General features: G+C 47.3%; 1 protein-coding gene across 2 annotated transcripts in view; it reads right to left on the minus strand.

Moving 5' to 3' along the window:
- LOC123772222 (uncharacterized) overlaps positions 1 to 23055 on the minus strand; it is a 39043-nt gene that overhangs the window by 10361 nt on the left and 5627 nt on the right. For both annotated transcript variants that reach the window (XM_069311048.1, XM_045765292.2), the window contains exons 3-7: positions 18595 to 18738; positions 16776 to 16952; positions 12064 to 12201; positions 8178 to 8338; positions 2650 to 2802 (exon numbers count right to left, since the gene is read on the minus strand). In XM_069311048.1, the coding sequence (XP_069167149.1) occupies positions 2650 to 2802; positions 8178 to 8338; positions 12064 to 12201; positions 16776 to 16952; positions 18595 to 18738 (773 nt within the window). The remainder of the gene's footprint in view (positions 1 to 2649; positions 2803 to 8177; positions 8339 to 12063; positions 12202 to 16775; positions 16953 to 18594; positions 18739 to 23055) is intronic.

A 23055-nucleotide genomic window follows, 5' to 3' on the forward strand; every position in this document is an offset into this window, starting at 1 on the left:
ACCAGGATACCCAAGGCACTGTATATTATAGGTAAAGTCTTGCAACCCAACTAGCAGAGGAACTCGGTCAAAACACCCAAAACACCCTACCAACCAACATTCAAAGGTGAGAGCCAGGTGCATGATATATCTCCACTATCCCAGTGACTGATGCAAAGGTGAGAGCCAGGTGCATGATATATCTCCACTATTCCAGTGACTGATGCAAAGGTGAGAGCTAGGTGCATGATACATCTCCACTATCCCAGTGACTGATGCAAAGGTGAGAGCTAGGTGCATGATATATCTCCACTATCCCAGTGACTGATACAAAGGTGAGAGCCAGGTGCATGATATATCTCCACTATTCCAGTGACTGATGCAAAGGTGAGAGCCAGGTGCATGATATATCTCCACTATCCCAGTGACTGATGCAAAGGTGAGAGCCAGGTGCATGATATATCTCCACTATCCCAGTAACTGATGCAAAGTGTCTAACCACCTCATGAGCCAACACTAAATGCAACACCGAGGAATCAACCCCCGTCAGCATCAGGTCCCACTCGGAGACAGATAACCAGATAGTTGACCTTGCCAGAGATCGACTAGAAAGGACTGTCTGCAGAGGACTAATTGAACTCTTCAGAGAAGGTAACTGGTAGAGAAGTCTTTGCTGATAGCACAACAGGGCTAAGACCAATAAGCACAAGCAGATGGAGTGTGTGATTATATTCCTCATACAAAACAAACGGCATACATGCTCATAAAATGTAACTGGCATATAACCCTTAGACAGGCCACAAGGGCCAAGGAAGCGCTAAAATTCAGCTGAAAAGTAGAGGGTAAGGTCACTGTGCTCTCATTCAGTGTTGTTGTTCGGCATTTTTTCAAAACACTTCTTGGATGGAGTACAAATCTCCTCAAGTCTACTCTCGATGCATGTAAGATAGTTTATCCCAATTATGAGTAATCAATAATCCTCATGTGTTCCCCATTTTTTAGAGTAGGTTAACACACAGAAATCACAATAGCCTGATGCATCAAATGAACAAATCCACAAGGGCCGTGATGAGGGTTCGAACCTACGTCCGAGAGAATTTCGGACACGTCTTCGACTGAGCCTTTGCCTTCGACTGAGCCTTAGCCTTCGCCTTAATTGACTGAGCTACAACATAGTAAAAGAATTGTAACCAGGAGTTCATCTTGACCTACCACGGATCCTGCAGTCTCTTCAAGACACAAACCAGGATTTTACACAATTCCCCCATGCACCCCAGCTCTGCCAATAAGCATGGGGGAATTGTGTAAAATCCTGGTTTGTGTCTCAGAGAGACTGCAGGATCCGTAGTAGATCAAGTTGAACTCCCGGTTTCAATTCTTTTACCATGTCGTAGCTCAGTCGATTAAGGCGCGTCTGGGATTCTCTCGGACGTAGGTTTGAACCCTCATCACGGCCCTTGTGGATTTGTTCATTTGATGCATCATGCTATTGTGATTTCTGTGTGTAATGAAGTAAGGGCAAAGAGGTAGAATAGCTTATTGGCAGAGCTGGGGTGCATGGGGGGAATTGTGTAAAATCCTGGTTTGTGTCTTGAAGAGACTGCAAGATCCGTAGTAGATCAAGTTGAACTCCCGGTTTCAATTCTTTTACCATGTCGTAGCTCAGTCAATTAAGGCGCGTCTGGGATTCTCTTGGAAGTAGGTTCGAACCCTCATCACGGCCCTTGTGGATTTGTCCAGAGTAGGTTGAGTTGCAAAAGAACCTTATTCCTGTTAGGTAATGAGCCTCATGAGTACCTGGTATCAGCTAGTCTGGCCAGTAATGGCTGGTGATAAAATTAAAGGAGGTAACTTTATCTATCAAGAAGGTGAGCCAAAGATTTTATTCTATAGTACAGTGCATAAATTATTATTTATTCTTTTTTAGGAAAAAGTCCTTGGTCTTGGAACACATCCTGTTTCCCATTAAGATTTTAAACTACATATTACGTGACCAGTTTGATACAGCGTCTCCAGGAATGTATGCCCAAGCAAAACTGGAAATGCACTTTGAAGAAAAATGGAGGTCCTGGAAATGTCTACATTGAAAGATAGAATACGAGAAGACATAACATCTAGTAGTCACATTTAAATTTAAAACATGATATGAGAAGGTGTGTTGATCTTTTGAAAACAAAACTTGGTAGACCAAAAGATACCAACCTTCAATTGCTGAAAATACTGGACATTAAAGTATTGATTGGTAGATGGTTGGAACGGACTCAAAGATTGTTGACCAAACCACACACTAGAAATTGAAGAGACGACGACATTTTGGTCCATTCTGGACTATTATCAAGTCATCAATTTCTAGTGTGTGGTTTGGTCAACATTTTCCAGTCACATTATTGTGACTCATCATCTGCAACTCCAAGATTGTGTCAAAATCACCAAAAGGTTAATTTTTGTTATTGATAAATTATACGAGGAAAAAGGGAACACCTCAAGCATACAAAATATTGACCATAAACATGTAATCACAAACTGGTAGAAATGCATACACTCCTTCATCCACTTTCTTCACATCTATGACTTATTAACCACGATGATACTTTCATTAGGATGTTTACAGGCAAATTAATGCTTAAATTTATTCAGCAATAAGTGATGAGAGAAAAAAATCCAATATACCTCAGGTTTGTGTGGAGGATCGTACTGAATTATCCAATGAATCCCGGGAATGTCCCAGCCCCTCTCTGCCATTCCTGTCGTCAGAAGAATCCCTCGTGACAACTCCAGGAACTTGGCATACACACCAGTACGCCGAACTTGTTTTTCCTGACCCTGTTGATGGAGAGGAAACTTCTCAACACACCACTACATTATGACATGTTTATTTAATTATGCTTTTTCACAAAAATTAAGCAACTTTACAGAAAACCAGCGTTGAATGTAATAAAATGCCATTTTCTGGGTGAGCCTCGGAGGCTATCTGGAGCTACTGGGGTAATGTGTGATATATTAGACCGAGGCATTAGTCTAAGGAGTTTGACCTACCGGGGACCATCAGCCAGAACCTGGCCCCCCTCAGAGAGGTTCAGGGAGCAATGGCACTAGAAAACCCTGTGGTTGGGGGCTTTCCTTATCTGCCATCGACTGGAAACTGCCAGCACCCAGAAAAGTAGGCATAACAAAACAAATGCCACATGGTAAGAAAATGCAACTAAAAACCTAAAATGCGAGGTAGAACTCCCTCCAATCCCAAGCAAAAAAGCAAACATCACACTCCACTGCTATGCTGTTCGTCCGTGCAGCCTTTCCCAACCCGCGCTGGCTACCTAGCACTCCAGTTCGGAAGCTAGGCATCAAACAACGAGAAAAACTGCTGACCCGGAGAGAGGGAGGGTTGCCAGGGAGCCTCCTGGGTTTACCCAGAAAATGGCATTCCATTACATTCAATGCTGATTTTTTATGGGGAGCCCTGTCAGCTCCCTGGAGCTACATAACCAAAGATAAGGAAAAGGGGGACTCACCCGGGAGGCGGCCGCCACAAATTCCTCAATGAGAAGGCGAGACAACTGGCTGCAACCTGCAACCCAAAGCAACACAGGAACACCCAGGAGCAGGAACGTTGACCAAATAACGGGAGGCCAGGATCCTGTTCGACCTCAAAAATCCCCGCGCCTGAATATCAGTTCAAGACATGTTGCAAACGAGGCAGCCAATGAAGCAAACTTCCTAACGTCATGGGCACGAGGATAGACCACAAGCTGGCTAGACTTAATAACCCTGTGGACGACCTGGGAGACACGAGCCCTGGAACAGGGAATGAGGGAAACCAGATCAACCCAAGCACATCCCCCAGCCACAGAAGCTGAAGCGAGCAGATAATAGCAGAGAGCCGCAACCAGACAACACATGATGCACCCACAGCCTGACCAACCAAGCATCAATGACCCAAGGACCTCTCCGGAAAGCAGCTGTCTTGTTCTTCTGCAGAAAAGGAGAAGGCTGCAACCGAACAATACCATCAGGACCGAAAGAGCAGAAACCCCTGCGCCAGAGGAGAGCATGCAGCTCACCGACTCGACCCACAGTGGTCAATGCCAACAGAATCAGAGCCTTGGAAAAACAATCTTGAACCGAAGGGGCCACCACAAACGGAGGCGCGGAAAGACAGAAGAGCACCCTGTCCAAGGACTAGGATGGCTCAGGCGGTGCATGAGTAGGCACAGAGGTGAAACAACGCACGAGAAATCTAATGGAATGGGGCAGAAGTGACATGCACCCCAAATGCAAGCTGGAGAGGCTCCGCCAGTGCCACACGATACGAGACGACAGTACGTATTGGGAATCAAATGATGGTCCTAAAAAAGCCAAGACAGAAAGGACAAGACAACCCGATCAGAAATAGAAGACAAACCATGGAAAGAAAATGGCAGAAAGAATGCTAGGAAACTTCATACTGTTGCCAAGACAAACCTCTCAGGTGGGACACCATCAACGAAGCCACCAGATCACCATACAAATGGTGATAAACCCGCGTCAAAAAGACCAGATGAGAAGAGCAGAGAAGACCAAACCAGCTGTGTACTGGACTGGTCCGACTTGCTGGAAGAGGCGGAGCCACGCGAAACGTCCCGGGTTTGCACACTGAGCAAGCAGCACCTGGAACCAAGGCTGGGCTGGCCACCAAGGGGCCCACGAGGACTACTCTCTCTCTCTTGGTAGGACTCCAATCTAGCCAGAACCCAAAGCAACAGCTGGACCAGGGGGGAGAGATACAGGTAACTCCCACCTCAACCAGTCCTGCCGAAAAGCGTCCACCGCGAAAGCCTCGCAATTGGGAAAGGGCATTACATAATTTGGGAGACGCCTCAATCACGCCGACATGAAGAGGTCCACATACGGGAGTCCGTACGTCTGGCAGAGCCAAATGAACTAGTCGGCGTTGACCTTCCATTTCGTTGACAGGGAAATAAACTGGGACAGGTCATCCGCCAGGACATTGGACACCTCCTCGAACGTAAACGGCCAGGACAACCAAACCCCAAGAACTCAGCAGACGAGTCACCCAAAGCGACCAGCCCCAAAAAGTCAAGGACTGCATTGAGCTCCCGCTGTTCAGCCAATGAACCATCGGGGAGCAGTCCGAGTGGAGCCGGATCGATGAACCTCGAATGACCTGAATCCTCCGAAGAAACATCCAGGGACGAGGACATTTTGACCACGCCCAAGTGAACCCACTCCAAGATGGCCCGACAGAGCGCAGGAGAAGAGGCCTGCTCCACCAGCCCCAAACCCTCCGAAGGAGAAGGGGCCATCCAATATCACTGCAGGCCGCAAGAAATGACCCGAAATACCCACAAATTGTGGGACCAGGCGTGAGCAAACAGCATGAGCCTCCCCCCATCACCCCGTCAATGGGATGACCCTAGAAAGAGCCAACGCCCCTTACGAGAAGCCGACTGATGAGCAGAGCCATCACCGCGCCGAAGTGATGCCCCCCCCCCACCTAGAAACTAACAAATCCAACATTGGATGACAACTAGAAGAAGCTGCCTGCAGATACTGCACCACCGCAGACTCTGCAAACAACAAAGGACAAAAAGGTGTAGTTATTCTAAGAGTCAGGGGCTCAACCGGATTCCAAGGACTGAGCGAGCACCGCCTGATGGCACGTGAGATGAGAAGCAAAGAACAAGAAACACTGCCTCCCACAGGATTGGTGCAAACAGGTTCAACAGACAATGAAGGCGTGGGTCAACGCCTGCACCGCCGAGACCAGCGCACCAGACCCAGGGTTGACACCCAGTGCCCCCACATCCTCCTCAAGCCAGTCCGAAGATAACTCAAGAAGGGAAAAGAAACGCAGGGCCAAAAACCAAATGGTCCCAGGCGTGCAAGTCCTCAGCTACCAGGGTCACCGAAAGGGAGGGAACCTGCACCAGGCCGATGTCCCAAGGAAGGGCAAGGGGTGAACAAACACGCATTGAGGCGTTCAAATTCGCCTCCCAGGTAAACCTGAACAACTGTGAGAGCCTTTCGCCACTCAAGCATGCAGGACCAACAGAACATATGCCACGCCCCCAAAGAAAAGAGAGGACAGTCTGCCAGCCAGGATGATTTAGAACCTCGTAACGATCCCAGTAAGGAAAGGAAGAACCGAACTCGAAAGAGGCAGGATCCATTATCGAGGCGTAATCCGGGTCATGCAGGAGGTAAGACACAAGGGCCTCCCGCATCTCATGAGGTGGGATGTGGGAGGCTGAAAACCTCCGGTAGGAAGGGACCGAAGAACCCAAGGGAATCTGGAACCGAACCCGGGGAGGAGCTGACGTCACATCAAACTCGTACACGGAGGGAGGGAGGTTAAGAAAACTCCATTCCCCTGTAACAACAAGCCCTGCTCAGGGGGGCTTGTTGATACACCCAAGCGAGGGTCAAACGAGGCCCAAGCCCCCAAAGTCAGCCCCTCCCCCACCTCGGGAACCTCCACACCAGGACCCGGGGCCGAGCCGTCCTCCAAATCCTCCACCTCAAAAGAAAAGGCAGAGTCCACAGAAAAGCAGGAAAGAAGGGGGGGCCCACTGGTCAGACCCAGAAGTACTGGCTGGAGGAATTGACTCGAATGCCTTTGTTGGCACACCAGATGGGGCATCCCCCGAAACTGCCCGAGTTTCACCACCAACTAAACCCTGCCCTGACTCTGAAACCCTCAGACGCTTCGGAGCCGGGTGTAGGTTGGGGAGGAATGGGACGAACAACAGTAGGGAAAGGATAAGGGAGCGCAGGCGAAACCAAAGTCGAGGCGACTAACGCCTTCAAGTCTGGATCACTATAACCAAAACGGGGCAGCAGTAGGGCATCTGGGTGTGCAACCAACCTAGCAGCAACCTAAAATGCAAACAATGCTGAAGCTTCCTGCACCCGAATATCAAGATCAGGGGACTTGGTGAATTGGAGTATAAGCAAGGAACACCACTTGCAGGACTCCGGGTCAAAGGTGTCACTGACCCAACAGGCAGCATGAAGGAGGCACAACTGGCAATTGTCACCCTGAGACAAGGGGACAGCAATCTTCAAATTCACACAAAGCGAGATGGGACCCAGGGGACGCATCCATTGACCAACTGAGCCCCAATGTGGGTTTCCAGGGCCCTTAGATACTCTGCTAAGGGAAGCCCAGGCAAGGTACTACTAACCGGTGCACCAAAATAACCAAGCAAACTACTAAGTGCTGAACCCATGTGACGTGTACACTCACAGGGACCTAGTGGAGGACCACCAAGAAAATATATATACAGTATATAAAGGTCAACAACACCAAGGGGCAGATCCCCCACCCAGGCAGAAAAACAAAAATAAAAGGAAAACCCTGCAAGAGTACAACGTCCCCAGGCAGAACAGGGCCAGCCATTAAATTATGGTGAAAACTTGCTGCACAGTACCTTGTGCCCCTAACAGTGACGAAACTACCTCCTACCCAGAGGCAAACTATGGCGCAAGAAGCACCCCCAGCTGACTCTAAGGGCAGGCAATTACAGAGCAGCAAAAGACCAAAGCGGAGGTAGGTCCCAAGCGACTTGTGGAAGGTAACCCCAAGCCACAAGGGCAGTACTTACAAGGCACCTAGGGAAGGTAACCCCTAGCACATGCAGCCCGAGTACTTGTGAAATTACTCCTGGTCCGCACACCACCACAGGACAGGACCACACCACAAGGCACAGCACTGAACAACACCAGGGACCAGAGTTGCATGACTGCCCGGTCTCACATCAGCCTCAGAACTGGGGATGGATAGCTGGCGCAGGGGGTCTAGAGCTCCCCCTTCTCCCTCTTGGGGAGGGGGGAGCTGTGCAGACAGCGGCATGGTGACGGGTGTGACGTGATTCTAATTTGCTCGTTTTAGTTTGGAGAGTTCTGTTCAATAGTTCGGTTTTTAGTTGCAAATTTTTAACCAGATAGGGTTTGTTTTGGGGCACCTACCTTTCTGGGTGCCTGACCCAGTCGATGGCAGACATTCGCTTTGACTGATGCCAGTCTAATACATTCATATAAACCCGTATAGCTCTGGGGAGCCGAAGGGGCTCCCCACAGAAAATGCTCCAGATGAATCCATAAATCCAGAACATTAATTAAATAAAATATAATGTGACATTCAATTTCTTAAAATGTGTCAACAAACATACATGCTGAATCATTAGTAATAATCTTACCACACAATACAGTACAGGTAGTTTAAGATTGAATAAAACTCCATAATGAAATTTGACGGAATGGCAAGAATTGAAGAAAACGATTACTTTCTTCTTTCTTAATGTCTGCAACACAGTTGCAAGCATAGATATTCTATCACTGGCACCCACAAGCAGATAGCCTGGAAAGAAAATATAAATAAATTGAGTGGATATGGAAAGCTACTGAATGAGCATTATTAAGATTGCTTGTTTTAGGCAATATTCCGCTCTCTCTGGACGTACTGTACCTCAAACACAAGGTCAGTTAGACATTATCCTGAAGACAGCAGAGGCCTTTAAAGTTACCTCCACCAAACTATAAGCAAAGGGAGATACAGTACTGAAGAATTCTTAATTCAGTTCAGAATGATCTCCAGAAGGTTTTTTTTTTTTTTTTTTTTTGAGATATATACAAGAGTTGTTACATTCTTGTACAGCCACTAGTACGCGTAGCGTTTCGGGCAGGTCCCTGGAATACGATCCCCTGCCGCGAAGAATCGTTTTTTCATCCAAGTACACATTTTACTGTTGCGTTAAACAGAGGCTACAGTTAAGGAATTGCGCCCAGTAAATCCTCCCCGGCCAGGATACGAACCCATGACATAGCGCTCGCGGAACGCCAGGCGAGTGTCTTACCACTACACCACGGAGACTGTGGTTCATTCATTTACACTCAAAACTTCTTCTAAGTTATAATTAAGTTCAAATAGACCACCAACAATTGCTCTTCTAATAGCCAAATATCCAAAGTTGGCCAAATAGGCAATGCCGAAGCTGCCAGCACCCAAATATCAAGATCAGGGGATTAGGTGAATTGGAGTACAAGCAAAGAACACCACTCACAGGACTCCGGGTCGAAGATGTCATCGACCCAGCAGGCAGTATGATGGAGGCAGAACTGGCGATTGTCACTCTGAGACAGAGCAGAGCAACCTTCAAACTCGCCCGAAGCGAGATTGGACCCAGGGGATGTATCCACTGGACCACTGAGCCCCAATGGAGATTTCCAGGGCCCTTAGATGCTCTGCTAAGGGAAGCCCAGGCAAGGTACTGCTAACCAGCACCGCAAACTACCAAGCAAACTATTAAGTGCTTAACCCTTAAACTGCGCAAAACTGCATATGAAATTTTGAGTAACTGACGCAAAAATGCGCTCACTGCATATACAGTCTGGAGTACTACGCAAGATTTAAATGGCCCGCCGATACACGGAGGTTCACATCACCTTCCTCAGGGCTCTTGTAAACAGACGCCATTTTATTTTTAAATCGTGGGCAACATATCTGGGTGTGAGGGCCTCAGTACTGAACCACCAAGGTTGGCGTACACAGCATGAGCTCACAGCATTGCATTCAGCTTGTGACCACAGCATCGCTTAAAAATGCCAATATATGTAACTAGTATTATTTAGCGATGATAGTATTACAGAGCGATGATAGTATTACAGACGATCCCTGACCGTGATATAAATGGCCAGGATTCTGATAATAGCAGAATTGTTGTGATAATTTGCGCTGTGCTGTGGGAGGAGTAATGATGAGGGTGGGAGGGCTGTAGCGTAGTCTGCCGAATCTGTGTGGCCACCTGTTGCTGTCTGCACTTACTATACCAGTTTAGTGGTTCGCTATGAACAAAACATGCAGATACTTGTATATAACGTCTGTATATAGTGAATAAAAGCAAAAACAGTATGGTGGGAGGAGAATGTTGGCGAGTAAGGTGAGGTGAGGGAGGGAGTGGCAGCCAGTGGCGGGCTGGCTGGTGTGTGGTGGTCACTCCTTGCTGCTGTTTGACTCAGCATACCAACTTAGTAGTTCACTATGGTGAACTACTAAGTAGTTCACCATAGTGAAATGTAGATACTTATACATAATGTGTATATATAGTGTAATGAACATCAAAAAGAGTACATTATTGGGAGAAGTCATTTTGGTGAGGGAGGTGGTGACATCTGCATGACTTATCATGCTGTGGGTGGCCATTATGCTCTTTGTGCACTATACCAGGTTAGATGAACTGTTATAGTGAACAAAACATGTAGATACTTATATATAATGTCTGTATGTAGTGAATAAAAGCAAAAACAGTATGGTGGGAGGATGATGTTGGCGAGTGAGGAGTTTTTAAAGGAGGGAGTGGTAGCGAGTGGCTGGCTGGCTGGTGTGTGCTGGCCACTCTTCATTGCTTTTTGATTTACACTATCAACTTAGTGGTTCGTTATGGTGAACAAAACATGCAGATACTTATACCTGTATATAACCTATGTATATAGTGTAATAACCACGAAAGTATTTGTTTATTGTTTAATGAACATAATAATTGAATCAATAATATGCACATCATAATTTCCAGTACCGTGATGATTCACACGTTTTATTATATAAATATATCACCCTACAAACTACTGAATAATATTACAGCAAAAAACTAAGAAAAAATAAATCAGAGCCATTGAAATAATCAGGTAATATCACCTTTGTGGCAACACCCGCCTGACAGCTGTGGCGGAGCAGAACTTCCCCGACGCATGATCTGTTAGCGCTTCTTTTTTGCCAGACTTCCCCACTCTATTGTGGCCAAAATATGCCACTTATGATTTTTTTTATTATTTTTCCAGTGATCAGGGAATACAAATTAACAGGTTTATAATTTTTTTTTTATGTGCCTGTGGGTGACAAAAGGCCAAATAGCCCTTAGCAGCTTGGGGGTTAACCCCAGTGACGTGTACACTCACAGGGACCTAGTAGAGGACCACCAAGAAAATATATAAGTGTCAACAACACCAAGGGGCAGACCCCCCACCAGGCAGCAAACAAAAATAAAAGAAAACCCCCACAAGAGTACAACATCCCAAGGCAGAGCAGAACCGGCTGCTATCTTATGGTGAAAACTAGCTGCACAGTACGTTGTGCCCCTACCAACAACAAAACTACCTCCTACCCAGAGGCAAACAGTGGTGCAAGAAACACCCCCAGCTGACTCCCAAGGGCAGGCAATCACTGAGCAGCAAAAGACCACAGCGGAGGTAGGTCCCAAGCACCTTGTGGAAGGTAACCCCAAGCCACAAGGGCAGTACTTACAGGGAACCTAGGGAAGAAAACCCTAGGTGCATGCAGCCTGATTACTAGTGAAATTACTCCTGGTCTGCACACCACCTCAGAACAAGACCATACCACAAGGCACAACACTGTACAACGTCAATGTCAGGGACCAGAGTCGCACGACCTCCTGGTCTCACATCAGCCTCAGAACTGGGGGTGGATAGATGGCATGAGGGGGTCTAGATTTCCCCCCTTCCCCTTTCCAGGAAGGGGGAGATGCGCAGTGATGGTTGTGACGTTATGCTCATTTGCTAGTTTTTAGTTTGGGGAGTTCTGCTCAACAGTTCGGCTTTCTGTAGCAAATATTTACCCAGACAGGGTTTATTTTGGGGAGTCTACCTTTCTGGGTGCCTGTCCCGGTCATAAGCAGATATAGAATGCTTCCAACCACAAGGGGGGTTTGTATAGGCCATTGCTCCTCGTGCCTTTTTGAGGGGGGCCAGGTTCTGGCTCATGGTCCCTGGCAGGCAAAAACTCCATTCGCTTTGAATGATGCCACAGTCTAATACATTCATATCATCCCGGATAGCTTTGGGGAGCCGAAGGATTTCCCCCCAGAAAACGACGAAATATCAAAACATTATTAACTTATTAATGATGTAATAGTAATATTTTCCTGCCACGATCAACCATCACACACAAGCCATCATCTCCCTCCCCTCATCCTCTCTCCCTTTCCCACATCCATCATTCACTTCCAAAGGTGCCAGAGCAGCACTCTGGCGAGCTCCGGCAGCACTGCACCACTGGGTGTACAGCCTTACTTTGTTTGACTTGTGCCGTTGTTGGTGAAGTCGTGTTTTCAGCAGTAATGTAGAAGAAATCTGTTTTTAATACTTCTTTAGCCAGCTGCATACACTTGCATGATACTGTTGCACTCACAAGTATCTTCTGAACCTTTTCTGAAAGTAAATATAAAAGAATCATGCCATGTTATGCCTCTTAGTGCAGCATATTATTATTATTATTATTATTATAATATATATATATATATATATATATATATATATATATATATATATATATATATATATATATATATACATATATATATACATATATATATACATATACATATGCATACATACATACATATACATACACACATACATACATACATACATACTGTATTTATTTATTTATTTATTTTAGTTAGAAATATACATACATACATACATACATACTGTATTTATTTATTTATTTATTTTAGTTAGATGCGAGAAAACACTATACGGCAGTAAGGAGAGAGGCAGAAAGAAATTTTGAAAAAGGGATAGCGGATAAATGTAAAACAGAACCGGGCCTATTCTACAAATTCATAAACAACAAATTGCAGGTAAAGGATAATATCCAGAGGTTGAAAATGGGAAACAGATTCACGGAAAATGAAAAGGAAATGTGTGAAACATTAAATGAAAAGTTCCAAAGTGTGTTTGTACAAAATGAAATCTTTAGAGAACCAGACACAATAAGAATTCCAGAGAACAACATAGAGCGGATAGAGGTGTCTAGAGATGAAGTGGAAAATATGCTAAAGGAGCTCAGTAAGAACAAAGCAGCTGGCCCAGATGGAGTTTCACCATGGGTTCTGAGAGAATGTGCATCTGAGCTCAGCATTCCACTTCACCTGATCTTTCAGGCATCCCTGTGTACAGGAATCGTAGCAGACGTGTGGAAACAGGCTAACATAGTTCCAATCTACAAAAGTGGCAGCAGGGAAGACCCCCTCAATTATAGACCTGTATCATTGACAAGTGTAATAGTGAAAGTATTGGAAAAACTAATCAAAACTAAATGGGTAGAACACCTGGAGAGAAATGATATACTGTAATATCAGACAGACAGTATGGTTTTCGATCTGGAAGATCCTGTGTATCGAATTTACTCAATTTCTATGATCAAGCCACAGAGATATTACAGGAAAGAGATGGTTGGGTTGACTGCATCTATCTGGACCTAAAAAAGGCTTTCGACAGAGTTCCACATAAGAGGTTGTTCTGGAAACTGGAAAATATTGGAGGGGTGACAGGTAAGCTTCTAACATGGATGAAAAATTTTCTGACTGATAGAAAAATGAGGGCAGTGATGAGAGGCAATGTATCGGACTGGAGAAATGTCACAAGTGGAGTACCACAGGGTTCAGTTCTTGCACCAGTGATGTTTATTGTCTACATAAATGATCTACCAGTTGGTATACAGAATTATATGAACATGTTTACTGATGATGCTAAGATAATAGGAAGGATACGAAACTTATATGATTGTCATGCCCTTCAAGATGACCTGGACAAAATAAGTATATGGAGCACCACTTGGCAAATGGAATTTAATGTTAATAAATGCCATGTTATGGAATGTGGAATAGGAGAACATAGACCCCACACAATGTATAAATTATGTGAGAAATCTTTAAAGAATTCTGATAAAGAAAGAGATCTAGGGGTGGTTCTAGATAGAAAACTATCACCTGAGGACCACATAAAGAATATTGTGCGAGGAGCCAATGCCACGCTTTCTAACTTCAGAATTGCTTTTAAATACATGGATGGCGATATACTAAAGCAATTGTTCACGACTTTTGTTAGGCCAAAGCTAGAATATGCAACGGTTGTGTGGTGCCCATATCTTAAGAAGCACATCAACAAATTGGAAAAGGTGCAAAGACATGCTACTAAGTGGCTCCCAGAACTGAAGGGCAAGAGCTACGAGGAGAGGTTAGAGGCATTAAATATGCCAAAACTAGAAGACAGAAGAAAAAGAGGTGATATGATCACTACATACAAAATAGTACTGTAACAGGAATTGATAAAATCGATAGGGAAGATTTCCTGAGACCTGGAACTTTAAGAACAAGAGGTCATAGATTTAAACTAGCTAAACACAAATGCCGAAGAAATATAAGAAAATTCACTTTCGCAAACAGAGTGGTTGAGACGGTTGGAACAAGTTAGGTGAGAAGGTGGTGGAGGCCAAGACCGTCAGTAGTTTCAAAGCGTTATATGACAGAGTGCTGGGAAGACGGGACACCACGAGCGTAGCTCTCATCCTGTAACTACACTTAGGTAATTACACACACAGTACTGTATGTTAAATACTAAATGTTATCAAGGGTTCAGTGATATAGCCATGTATTTGACCTGTTGCTACAGAATGGTCCATGGAACATTTCAAGCATCATTATAGGTCCATTGGGCTTCTCCTGGTTGGGCAATGCCAGTTGTTTTCTATGAAAACCATCATCTTTTCCAAGTCTGTTCAATTGGATTTACTTGTAGGATTGACCAAATTATATTATTTTAATTAAATAGTAAAATTGCATTTGTAATACTGTAATTATATGAATCAAATATGATGTAAGTTATTCATTTTATGTAACAAGGTTTTAACACAGTAAATGTTGGTTTCTGAGCCAGATCTCTTGGTGACTCTAAATGACTCATGGACAGGACTGGAGACCACTGGGCAACTGTCAACATTTCCTACCCCCTTTGGTGGTGAAGCTTGCAAATTATACCGTCATGTGACAGCAGGGAAAGGAAGATACCAGAGATAAGTCAATCCAGTCCAACAATGGCCACCAGTAAGAACATCAGAGGCCCAACAAGAAAGGAGCCTTTGAGAAACAATCCAGAACCGAAGGAGCCACAACAAACCGAGGAGAAGAGAGATAAAAGAGCACCCGTTCCAAGAACCAAGATGCCTCAGGCAGTGCATGAGCAGGCCAGAGGTGAAACAACGCACGAGACAGCTTGTAAAACAGTGCAAAAGTACAGTGACATCAATACTGAAAGCAAGCTGCAGCAGCTCCATCAGTGCTGCATGATATGAAGCGACAGTATTCGGCACAAGATGACGCTATTATAAAACTAATTCTAATATCATAAAAGACATATTTACTACAAGTTTCAAGCAGAGAATGTATATATAACACGAAGGACTCCTCTTCACGAGATTCGCCAACTAAAATCTTTTGTTTATATTAAAATCGATCCTCCGTGTTGTGTAGTAGAGAAAAATTGAGTTACTGTATATCCAGTTTACATAAAGCTACGCGTGGTCGACAGCAACCTTAGCGCGACGGAGCATACTTACGGAGATTTTCCTTCTTAAATGCATACCTGAATACTGACGTAACCGCTACAAAGGTGCTAAGAAGAAAAACATTCCTAAGCTGCTTCGTGAATCTGGCCCCTGGGCCGGCAACCAAGGGGCCACAAGGATTAAACGCCCTGGGAAGGACTCCAACCGAGCCAGAACCCAAAGCAACAGCTGGACCGGGGGGAAAAGAGGTATAGGTAACTCCACCTCGACCAGTCCTGCTGCAAGGCATATACCGCGAATACCTCGCAGGCAGGGAAGGGCGAAAGCCCTTGGCGCCTAGAATGGGAGGCGCCAAGACCACCCCGGCGTGAAGATGTTCAAGTCCAGGAGTCCATACGTCCGACAGAGCCAACGAAACGAGTCAGCGATGACCGGCCATTCCGTGAATAGAGAAATGAACTGAGACAGGTCGTCCGCCAGGATGTTGGACACTCCGCCAGAACGTTGTACATGAACTGCACGGAGAGCCAAACCCCGAGAAACCAGCAGACGAGCCACCCGAAGGGACCAACCCCAAAGAGGCAAGGACCAAAGAGAACCCCCGTGGTTCCGGCAATGAACCACCGGCGAACAGTTCGAATGGAGCCGGATGGTAGAGCCCTGAGGGACCCAAACCCTCCGAAGCGCAAACCAGACCGCCGTGAACTCCCGAACCGTGCTGTGAGCCCGATGGAAGGACAGACCCCATCGTCCCCAGCCGACCTGGTGAGCACTGATCACAAAGCCCCAGCCGAGAGAGGACCCGTCCGTGAACACATCGAGCGAAGGCTCGGGGAGGCGCCAAAGCACTGGACCCTGAAAACCCTAAAGAAGAAAGCCGGCAATGCAGCACCGACACAAGGCCCCCAGAGGACGAACCCAACGACAGTAAGAGAGGCGGAAGGGGCGTCCCCGAAGGAACCAAAACAGACGCCGAAGCCAAACCCGACCCGTTTGACATTAGCTTACGAATTAGAGTGCTATACAGCCGACGCGGTGAGGTTCGGGGCCCTGCTCCCCCTCTTGGGGAGGGGAGGGCTGCGCGGACGAGCGGCGCGGCAGTAGTGTTATGTTTGCTTGTTTCCATGGGATTGTAGGAAGTTCTACCTCTCTGTTCGGTTTTTGCTGTTACTTTTTTACCATGTGGGGTTTGTTTTGTTATGCCTACCTTTCTGGATGCCTAATCCCAGTCGATGGCAGATAAGGAAAAACCCAAACCACAGGTGGGGTTTTCCAGGGTCATTGCTCCCTGAAACCTCTCTGAAGGGACCAGGTTCTGGCTCATGGTCCCTGGTAGGTCTGAACTCCATAGCTAATGTCCCGGTCTAACATAACATACATTAGCCCAATATGCTCCAGGGAGCTGTACGGGCTACCCTCAGAAATGATTGAATACCTTGTGGAAGAACGGAATAAATTTTCCTCAAGTATTGCGTATTTGATCCATTATCCAGTAGACGGTCAGCTTCATCCAAAATAAGGATTCTTAGGTAACATACTGGAAGATGCATGTTGTCCCGACCACTCAAAGCCTCCAACAGTCTACCTGGAGTCCCGACAACCACTGTAGCACCTGTAACAAGTTATTTCTTTTGTAAATACAATTGTATGCACAATGGTAGAGTTGGTGAGTGGTGCTGGAGGAAGTAGCGATGGTGCTTACCTAACACACAGTGGTAGAGTTGGTGAGTGGTGCTGGAGGAAGTAGCGATGGTGCTTACCTAACACACAGTGGTAGAGTTGGTGGGTGGTGCTGGAGGAAGTAGCGAGGATGCTTACCTAACACACAGTGGTAGAGTTGGTGAGTGGTGCTGGAGGAAGTAGCGAGGATGCTTACCTAACACACAGTGGTAGAGTTGGTGAGTGGTGCTGGAGGAAGTAGCGATGGTGCTTACCTAACACACAGTGGTAGAGTTGGTGAGTGGTGCTGGAGGAAGTAGCGAGGATGCTTACCTAACACACAGTGGTAGAGTTGGTGAGTGGTGCTGGAGGAAGTAGCGAGGATGCTTACCTAACACACAGTGGTAGAGTTGGTGAGTGGTGCTGGAGGAAGTAGCGATGGTGCTTACCTAACACACAATAGTAGAGTTGGTGAGTGGTGCTGGAGGAAGTAGCGATGGTGCTTACCTAACACACAATAGTAGAGTTGGTGAGTGGTGCTGGAGGAAGTAGCAATGGTGCTTACCTAACAGTGACCACACAGGAGCTAAGTCTAACTTTTAATGCCCTGTCTACCACACTTGCTACTCTAAATTAAAATACGAGTGGCCATGAATAAAAAGGGGTTGTAATTCTTACATCTTCACTAACATGGATGTAAATATGCTCAAATTAAAGCAGAAAGTCTGCCCATTAACTTCACAGGTATTATGTAAACTCAAATCCAATATACATATAGAGCCCAAAACAATAAACTCTGTGTCACTGTCCAAATACTCATGGGCTCCAGTGTATATGAATAAGTTTGGTTCGGAATAAAGAGGCACTGCCTTGCATGGGCCAATATGCTTTCTGTAGTTTCTTTATTCCTATGTTGTTATGTGCGCCAAAAGCACAGGTAGTTTCAAAATGACACAGGATAAAATAAGATGCCGGGACACCAAAAAACACAAAGCTCCTTGTGCCTACAATCAGCCTCCCATAGTAACACTCATACTACACAAAAAAAAGCTGCTTCCCCAAACCTTATCCACTCACCAAAAACCAACCAACCAAAGTTCCCAAAACCCAAACACACACTCAAACCAAAACTCACCCACCCATAAAAGCCCACTCACTTACCTAAAGAGTGGGTGGGCTAGAGTCAGGGGGGGGGGGCGCTGACCTGCATGAAGTGATCTCACTTCATGCAGGTCGGCGTTCAATCCCCGAACGTCCAAGTGGTTGGCCACCATTCCGTTCCCCCGTCCCATTCCAAATTCTTATCCTGGCCCACAATAACGTAGCTAGAGTAGTTTGACCGGACCACATACTAGAAGGTGACGGGATGACGATGTTTCGGTCCGTCCTGGACCATTCTCAAGTCGATTCAAATTGACTTGATAATGGTCCAGGATGGACCAAAATGTCGTCGTCCCTTCACCTTCTAGTGTGTGGTCTGGTCAAACTTATCCTGACCCCTTCCAAGTGCTATATAGTTATAATGACTTGGCACTTTTCCCTGATAATTCCCTCCCCCTCCCTTACCTAAAATAATTGCTATAGTTATCAATTACCATTTTTTAGATCAGTGTCAGCCAATTTTGTCCCTCCAATGAGAGTCAAGCAGGAAAACCCATGTACATCTGCAAGTGGTTTTAGTACTTGTGATATCTGTTGTGCCAGCTCTCTTGTAGGGGATATTATTAAAGCTCCAACACCTGCAATGGAGAATCAAGATGTAGTTACTAAAATAAATCATATTGTTGGGGAGAGGAAGCCTGTACTTAAGCCTATCGAGGTACCTCTAGGCCAACTACAGACGTCCTCCCAGGATGCAAATCATAATAGTTGCCTAACTCCCAGATACCTATCTATTGCTACCTGAATAGATAGGTGAATAGACACACATCAGATGAAAGGAGACAAGACCACCACCATTCTTGTTCAGCCTGGGAGATCAAACTCTGGATCCTTGATTGGGATCCAAGGAAGTACGCCACTGAAGTACAGTACCCACAAGTGTACTGGGCTTGGACAAACTGACCCAATGCGACACAGGCCCCAACTAGGCCCAGGAACATTGACAAGGTAGCGAGCGGCCAGGACCCTGTTCGACCTCCAAAAACCTATGAAGGGACAAGAAATAATGGAATGATCGCCAGGAAACTTCATACTGCCCCTGAGACGAAGCACACAGGTTGGACACCATCAACAAAGCCACCTGCTCACCATACAAGTGATGATAGAGTCAGAAAGACCAGAAGCAAAGACTCAAGAAGAGCGCATCAACCACATAACGGACTGCATCGATCTGCTAACAGAGGCAGAGCCACGGGAAGACCCTCGGGTTCAGACACCGAGCAAGCAGCGCCTGAAACCAAAGGCTGGCCTCGCGGTCGGGGGAAGGGCGCCACATACAACAGGAGATGCCTTGACCACACCGACACGAAGAGATCCACGTCCAGGAGTCTGTATGTCCGGCAGAACCAACAAAAGGAGTTGGCATCGACAGTCCATTCTGTAGACATGGGAATGAACCAAGACAGGCTGTTCGCCAGGACATTGGATACTCCCTGGATATGAACCGCACAGAGAGGAAAACCCCGAGAAGTCAGAAGACAAGCCACTTGAAGCGACCAGCCCCAAAGAGGCAATGACCGAAGAAAACTCCCACGGTTCAGGCAATGAATCACCGGAGAACAGTCCGAATGGAGCCGGTGTTCAAACCCCAAGCAACCTGAACCCTCCGAAGTGACAGTCAAACTGTCAAACTGCCGCGAACTTCCGCACCATGCTGAGAGCCTGACAGAAGGATGGACCCCATCACCCTTGGCCGGCCTAGCGAGCACTAGTCACAAAGCCCCAACTGAGAGACGACGCGTCCGTGAACACACAGAGCGAGGGCTCGGGTAGGCGGCAAGGCACTGAACCCCAAAAACCCCAAAAAGGAAGCCTGCAACACAGCAACCAACGCAAGGCCACCGGAGTACGAACCCAGCGATCATGAGAGAAGAAGGGGCGTTCCCGAAGGAACCAAAACAGACGCAGAAGCCAAACTCGACCCAGCGGGTAGACCAGCATGGCAATGTTCAAACTCCCGCACAACTGCTCAAGCAACCGCCAAGAGACCCGGGAGCTTCCCAGAAGCAGCTGAAGACAGAACCGAAGCCTCAGCAATGCCTCCGGAGGGAGAGACACGGAAACAGTCCGAGTATCTCAAACAAGACCCAGCCAGGTCCAAACCTCGAACAGAACTAGATGAGGCTTCCTCCAGTTCACCAGGAACCAACCCGGTGAGACACCCCTGATAAGCAAACAAGCGGACCGACTGGGAGCCCACACCAGCCAGTCGTGGAGGTAGGCCAGGACCCGGCAAAAGAAGCCACAAAGTCAGAACACTGCCTTGGAAAGCAAGGCCAGAGAAGACGTCCACCCGAGACCACATTAGCGAATGAACTGGAGTGCTAGGTAGCCGGCGCTGGGAGGCAGAGGGCTGTACGGACGAGCGGCGTGGTGGTTGAGTGTGGCGTTTCCTTGTTTCCTTGGGATTGGAGGGAGTTCTGCCTCTCTTTTCGGTTTTTAGCTGTAATTTTCTTACCACGTGGGGGTTTGTTTTGTTATGCCTTTGTTGAACCAAACTCCTGGTGAGCTGACACGCAGACCGGCTGGGAGCTCATACCAGTCAGTCATCGAGGTAGGTCAGAACCTGAACTCCTAGCAGAGGCAAACGGGTCACCACGACCTGGGTAAGGAGTGTAAACACGCAAGGTGCTAGATTCAAGCCAAATGGAAGTGGTAGAGTTCAAGCCAACGAAAGCGGTATGCCTGATGCCCCATGACAAAACCGAGCCAGTCCCTGAACCTCAGATGAATCGGGATGTGCCAATATGCATCCCAGAGGTCCAGAGACACTATCCAAGCATCCTGCTCCAATAGAATTCGGACTTGGGAGAGAGTGGCCATTCGAAAGGATGGGAACCTGCACATGGAGCTGCACCTGACCAATATCCTTAGGAAGAACGGGTGGGGGGGGGGGGGGGCGAACAAACACGCATTGAGATGCTCCAACTTGCCTCTAGGTAAACCTGAACCACAATAAGAGTTTCCCACAATGAAAAGAAATGACAGTCTGCTAACCAGGATGACTCCAGTACCTTGTAACGCACCCAATAAGGAAAAGCAGAACCGAGCTCAAACGATGAAGGGTCCATCATCGAGGCAAAATCCCGGTCGCGCAGGAGGTATGCTGCAATGGCCTCTCGAACGTCCTTAGGCGGGATACGGGAAGCCCAAAACCTCCGGAAGGAAGGGACCGAAAAGGCAGGATGCGAGAGGCAGGAAACCTCTGGAAGGGGGAAGCCGAGGAACCCAAGAGAACACAGAACCGAACCCGGGGAGGAGCCAACCCCAAATCATATTCATACAAAGGAAGGGGGTAAGAAAACCCCTCCCCCTGCAACAACAAACCTCGCGAAGAGAGTACCAAAACCCAAGCGGGATAACCCAAGCGGGATCAAAGGGGGCCCCAAGCCCCCCAGGTCAACTCCTTCCCAGATCCGGGAGCCTCCAAGTCAGGCCCTGGGGCAGAGCCGTCCTCCACGCCCTCCACCCCTGAAGAAAAGGCAGAGTCCAGGGGAAAAGAGGCAAAGAACGGGGTCTGTTGGTAGGATCCAGAAGCCTCGGCAGGAGGAGCAGGAATGCCTCTGCCTCTGATTCAAACAGAGCAGCTCCGGAAGCCGCCCGAGTCTCATCACCAACTAAACCCCGCCCCGACTCCAAAACCATCAGACATTTGGAAGCCGGAAGCAGGGACGGGGGAGCAGGGTGAACAACAACAACCGGGGAAGGACTTGCAGGTGCAGACTGAACCAGGGTCAAGGCGACCAACATCCCCAAGTCCAGGTCCCTAAAACCCAAACAGGGCAGCCCCGGGGCAACTGAGCGGGCGACCAACCTAGCGCGTTGCACCAACCTAAACTGAGCATGCAACACGGATGCAGGTTGTACTCGAACCTCAGTGACAATAGAATGGGTACACTGGAGTAGAGAACACATCTCGCAAGACTCTGGGTCAATGGTGTCATGGACCCAACAGGCAGCATGACAGGGGCAAAATAGGTGACTGTCACCCTGAGACAAGGGCACAGAACAACCTTCAAACTCACACAAGGCGAGGTGGAACTCAGACGACACACATATTGGTTAACCAAGCCCCAACAGGATTTTCCAGGGTCCATAGAGGGTTTTGCCTATGGAAAGACCAGGCAAGGTGCTGCTAAGCCGGTGAAACCAGAATGTAAACAAAGAGGGGGATGCGTTATAAACTGGACCTTTGGGATGTATACGATCATCGGGGCCTAGAGGAGAGCCACCAACATACCCTAGGTATGGCAAGCAAGGCAGACCCCCTCCAGGCAAGGAAAACAAAAATAAAAGAAAAACTCCAGCAAAAGCACAACGCCACCAGAAGGAACAGGAACACAGCCACCATGTAGGCAAGTGCTGAACGCAGCACCCTATGCCCCAACCAGCAACACCACTTTCTACCCAAGCCAAACAAAGGCCACAAAACCCCAGCTATTCCCCAATGACGGGGTAAATGTTGAGCAGCAAGAACCCCTACGGAATTGGAGTCCCGAAGGCTCTAAGGAAGGTAACCCTAGAACCCAAAGGTAGTACTTACAGGATGCTTAGGGATGGCAGCCCTAAGCGCATGCAACCCCAGTACACTGATGTTACTCCTGGCCACCGCACCACAAAGAGCAGGAAACATAACAAAGGCACAAATTCTGCCAAGAAATCAAGGCCAGAGTTGATGACCGCCCCCTAGAGCGCATTAGCTTACGAACTGAGGTGTCAGTAGCGGGCGCAGAGGATCCAGGGCTTCCCCCCCCTCCCTCTTTCGGGGAGGGCTGCACTGACAAGCGGCGCGGCAGTGGTGAATGATATTTGCTTGTTTGCTTGTTTCCTTATGTTTTGGGGGGAGTTCTGTCTCTCTGATCGGTCTTCAGTTGCAATTTCTTGCCAGGTGAGGT

This window comes from Procambarus clarkii, chromosome 69, assembly GCF_040958095.1.
Source record: "Procambarus clarkii isolate CNS0578487 chromosome 69, FALCON_Pclarkii_2.0, whole genome shotgun sequence".
Classification (NCBI taxonomy): Eukaryota; Metazoa; Arthropoda; class Malacostraca; order Decapoda; family Cambaridae; genus Procambarus; species Procambarus clarkii.